The 5,008-nt window shown below is 41.2% G+C and overlaps 1 protein-coding gene across 1 annotated transcript in view; it reads right to left on the bottom strand.

Annotated features, from left to right (window-relative positions):
• Positions 1-5,008, bottom strand: part of si:dkey-240h12.4 (death-associated protein kinase 2) — a 63,880-nt gene that overhangs the window by 46,681 nt on the left and 12,191 nt on the right. The window contains exons 3-4 of the mRNA XM_050034057.1: positions 3,194-3,332; positions 2,988-3,117 (exon numbers count right to left, since the gene is read on the bottom strand). Of these exons, the coding sequence (XP_049890014.1) occupies positions 2,988-3,117; positions 3,194-3,332 (269 nt within the window). The remainder of the gene's footprint in view (positions 1-2,987; positions 3,118-3,193; positions 3,333-5,008) is intronic.

Raw genomic sequence — 5,008 nt, 5'->3', positions numbered from 1 at the left:
AATTATATTTATTCACAAATTAGCAAAGCAAACCAAAACACACAAATTCTAACTAACTATATACAAGCTTGGTGTGTATATGTGTGTGTGTGTGAGAGAGAGAGAGAAAAGAGAAAGACAAAGGCGGGTGTGGTGATCAAGTAGCCGTTTGGCCTACAAAACAAAATGGCTGACAACAGAGAACTACCAAAATGGCCGAATCTAAGTGAGTTAGCACCCAGCAAACCTTGTGTTTGCAACTGATGGTGCGTTCCAGGCAACCCGTAACTCGTGTTTTCACAACCTGTAACCCGTGAAAGTGCACTGGAACGGCAGTCAAACCCGTAACTTCCCACCCGTGAACTCGTACCAGATCGATGTACTCCCAGTTACGGTTTCTGACATCACACAGCCCTCTAAACCAATTACCTTACTCCTCTAAACAACAATGGCAGCCCTGTGGATGCGGTGTTGATGCAGGTGATACATGGTGAGAAATAGACATAAAATAACCCTAATGTTAACGCATTATTGGCAGCCACTCTAACAGCTGGTTTCTAGTGCAAGAATCAATCAATACAAAATACGTTTCCAAACACACAGATAACGTAAAAAATAGCCTATAATAGCATCTGTGACCCTATCCTCCTCTGTTTCACTCAAATGAGCAAGGAGCAGGTACCTTTGGCGATAGCAATAATGGGGAAGCACAAACAAACGGTTCGCCATGTTCAACGTTAAACAGGAAGTAACTGGCAGTTTGCCGTAACTTTCCTGGAACGCTACAAAGTCGTAACTCGTGACTGGAAGTCGTGACTTACGAGTTCAAAAGCCTGCCTGGAACGCACCATGAGTCTGTGATCAATTGCCCTCCCTTTAGTGGTTTGGGCTATGGAGCCAGGGTTTGGGCCTTTGCTGTTCCAGGCCCAACCGGAAAGAGGTGTGAGCTGCTGAAGCAGCTGGAGCAAGAAGAGAGAGATCTGTGTAAGGGAGCAGATCTTGTACAGATGCCTGTGACATCACCGAGTCACATGTCACTGTAAAAGGTCTTGTCCAATCAAGTTTTGGGACTTGAGTCTCACTGAAGTGTGAGGTGAGACCTCCTGTGGAGATGGGTGCCACCTAGCTCTCTTTGTTTGAAGACAAAGAGCATGCAGAGGAAAAAGCCTTGAAATCAGTGATGATTTTACCAAATGATAAATCATCTGTGGTCCTGTGAATCCCAACAACACCATAAAATGAAATACAAAAGCTCTTTCTTGTTGTGCGTACACTGCGAATTTTTAACTACAGTACATTCAAGATCAGAGAAGAGAGATGGAGGATGAAGACAGGGATCAGAGAGGCACCAGAAGAACTTGTGCCCAGGAAAATAAAATCCAACTTGTAGAAAAACTCCCACACACTGTTATAATGCTGCCATGTTTCGGTAACTAGACCTTCATATGGCAAAACATATCAGGCAAGCAAAACCTTTGCTTGATGAAGGTCTTGTTACCGAAACACTACAGCATTAAAATCACTATTGTATATTATATATTAGCTTTTCTACAAGTTGTGTGCTGCTCGTCCCTCTCCTTCACACCTTATTGGAAACAGATATACAAAGTATTCCTTTGTTCTGGGTTGTAAAATATCCAACTTGTGTGTGTGTCTGAAGAAAAACAACACTTCAAAGACGGCACAGCAGAGTTAACCGGTAGCATTAGCCTGCAGATGCACTTTTCCAGACACCATGGCTACTGCCAGAGTCAGAGATGATGGAGAAACAACCCAACTAGAAAATCCTCCTGCTTCCTTGATGTCAGCGCTGTGGCAAGATCTTGCCCTTACCGTGTGTTACAGAATGATAGTAGATGAGTTATAGATCAGTGTGATATACCGGAACAGAGTCCGGCACCAGGTTGGGTACTCGCAGGTATCCGATGGCTACTCTGCAAAAAGCTGTGTGACGGGTAAAAGTACGTATAAATTCATGGGTATGGGCTTGGGTAAAAATGTACTACAAAATTTATTCTTATCTGTCAGGATAAAACAGCTGAAAAAAGATGTGCGGTATGTGTGTAATACTTCGACATCAAAATCACTATTATTCATTTTTTTTTATTATTAATTTTATTTTGAAGTCAATGACGCAAGTTGAACCTTTGACCCCACTGTCACAATTATCACAGACGTGGAGGACTCCAGCCATGAAACGTTGCAGCCTACATTGAGTTCAAGACACCAAAGGGGGATCCTTCTGAGGTTTTTAATGGTGGTGGAAGGATCATGCTGAATTGTTTTGTAATTGTAATTCAAGAACGGAGAACCCAGCTTATCATGAGTGACTGTAGTGAGCCTGTGTGTGTTTAATCATGGGTGCAGATTGGGTTGTAGGACTTTTATTAACAGATGTGGGCAGGTGGAGCTTTGACTTAGACATAATGACGGGTAACAGGTCAGTTCCGGTACTGAGCTTTACAGGTACAGATGTGTGGGTTTTCAAAAATGGACTCTGCACCACAATCTTAAAAAATACCATGATACAAATTTTGGTCATACCACCCATTACTAGGTACAATTGCCAACAGCTGGCACAGACTCTTTAAGAAAAAGTTGTACCCTTGGCAGATAACATGAAGTATGATTTGTGTACGTGGAGTACTGTCCACTAAATCCAAATTACTGTTGTGTCCATGTTTTTGTATTTATTTCAGTGTCTTCCATTTTTCCTTCCTAAATAACTCTTAAGGTCTGTTGATATACTAATTTCAAACTTTACGTGGAATCATGAGAAAACTAGAATAAGGAGACAATTTCTTCAGCGGCAAAGATCCCACAGCTTTAGCTACAAAATAAATCCCTCGTCAAATACCGTATTATACAAACAATCTGGCTGCATCCACATTGAGGATTTGCCTGCAGCTCTTGGTGCCTGTTTATGCATTATTTAATATTTGAAGTCTCACAGATAGACTAAATACAAAAACATTTAAAAAACAAACTAAAAAACAAAATGTCCTCACCAATGTACTGCGGGGTGCCACTTGTGCTTCTATACTCCTCCCCTTGATGAAAATGGTGGGCCAGGCCAAAGTCGATGAGTTTGATGTTGGAGTGTGGTGACTCTTTGTCTGACAACATGATGTTTTCTGGCTGGATAGAGAGGTTAATGTTGTGGTGGAATTTCAAGCTCAAGTTCACAACTGTGTTTCAAATCATTAACTGGTACCTTGAGGTCAAAATGGGCAATGTTCTTGCTGTGCATGAATCCCAGTCCCTCCAGGATCTGCTTCATGAACTCAATAGCCTCACTCTCCAGCAGGTTCTCCTTCTCAGCAATGAAGTCAAACAACTCCCCTCCACTAACACTGTGATGTCAAACAGAGTGTGTGTGTTATATTGAAGTTTTTCTCTTATTTAGTCCAGCCCTGTACAGGACAGGGACAAGGTAGCTAAACAGGATAATAAAACAGTATGGGGCTTCAATGATTAGTGTGTAATTTGTGATAAACCCTTTGTGGCTGACCTGATCTAACAATTCTTACTAGCTGCCACATGGTCAGCAATCTTCAGGTCAGTGATGTCATGGTCAGTACAAACACAGCTGGCTTACAAGTTAACACAGAGAAGTAGGATGGGACATGTGCAGCCAAGCCTTCTGTACCCTCACAGAGAAACACCAGCCAACATCAGCCTTTTAACCCTATGGGCCCTAGGCGTTTTTGGGGTATTTTTACTGTCTTTACTTTTAAGCTCATATCACAGTCATTATAAAGGCTAGATACACATGCTATATCTTGTTTTTTCAGGACAATCAGGGCTATCCAGATTTGCCATCATTTCATGTCCTTCTATGTGCCTGTATTTTATATCAATGAAAAAAACAAATCTGTGTGACTAAATTCTTACATTTTTACATGTATCTCAGCATAGCAAGCTGGAAAAAAACATATTCTGCCATATATGAAGAGGGGAGACTCTCTGGAATCTGGCAATATAAGAACCATGATGGTGGGACATTCTGTCACTTCACAGCTGTCCAAAACATGTGGTTTGTGCCAGGCGGACATGATTGCCAGTATTTTTTCATTATTGCAAGAAATTCCATTGACTCATTCACAAGTCAAAAATGTGTTTTATCTGAAAGAAACATGCAATATTTACATCTAAGATCATAGAAAAATAGTCAACCAAGTGCAATGATGTCCTCCAAGATAATATTTGCCACTTTGTTTGCAGTAAACAAAGTTTGTTGTTGTTTTTCAGTTTCAGTTATATATTGGGGGGGCATTTTGGGCATTGGGGGACACACATGTCCCCCTCAATGTATACGGTGACTACTGCCCTGTCAGCATGAATAATTAGGCTGCAGTTGTCTGGGTGCGCAAAGGTGAAGTGCGCTGGTCTTGTCATACAAAGTTTGATGGAGTGTCAACTGGACAATATGGAGATATTTGCATCTTGAAAGCCGGACTACAAATGTGGATAGACAGGGAGAAACGCACACAAGCCTAAGACGTAGTAAGATACGATATTCCTCACTATATGAAGTGACTGATAACAAGATCTGTATAATGGATTTTGAAGAAATTCGTCAGGTTTTTATTTTGTAGACAATTAATCTGGATTTATAGCGTGATGGGATGACGGTACAATGATGTGTGTGGCATCACTGGAAAGCTCTGGTCCTGCGCTTTCATGTGATATGCGTAGCATTTCTGTGCGAGCCTGCATTCGCAAGTAATCCGTCCAAAAGTAATGTGTGTGCAGAGCTGTATGAAAGCTCTGTTATTCATCATTTTAGTGTAACTTTATCATTTTTTTTCGCTATGAAAACATCGGACTACCGACAAAATTAGGCCTATCCTGACCCGAAAAGATGCAGAAAAATTGGTCCACGCTTTTGTTACCTCTAGGCTGGATTACTGTAACTCTCTATTATCAGGTAGCTCTAGTAAATCCTTAAAAACTCTCCAGCTAATTCAGAATGCAGCAGCACGTGTACTAACAGGAACTAAGAAACGAGATCATATTTCTCCTGTTT

The sequence above is a fragment of the Epinephelus moara genome, chromosome 22 (genome assembly GCF_006386435.1).
Source record: "Epinephelus moara isolate mb chromosome 22, YSFRI_EMoa_1.0, whole genome shotgun sequence".
Classification (NCBI taxonomy): domain Eukaryota; kingdom Metazoa; phylum Chordata; class Actinopteri; order Perciformes; family Serranidae; genus Epinephelus; species Epinephelus moara.
The sequence above is the reverse complement of the archived record's forward strand: the minus strand, read 5'-3'. Positions and strand labels throughout refer to the sequence as shown.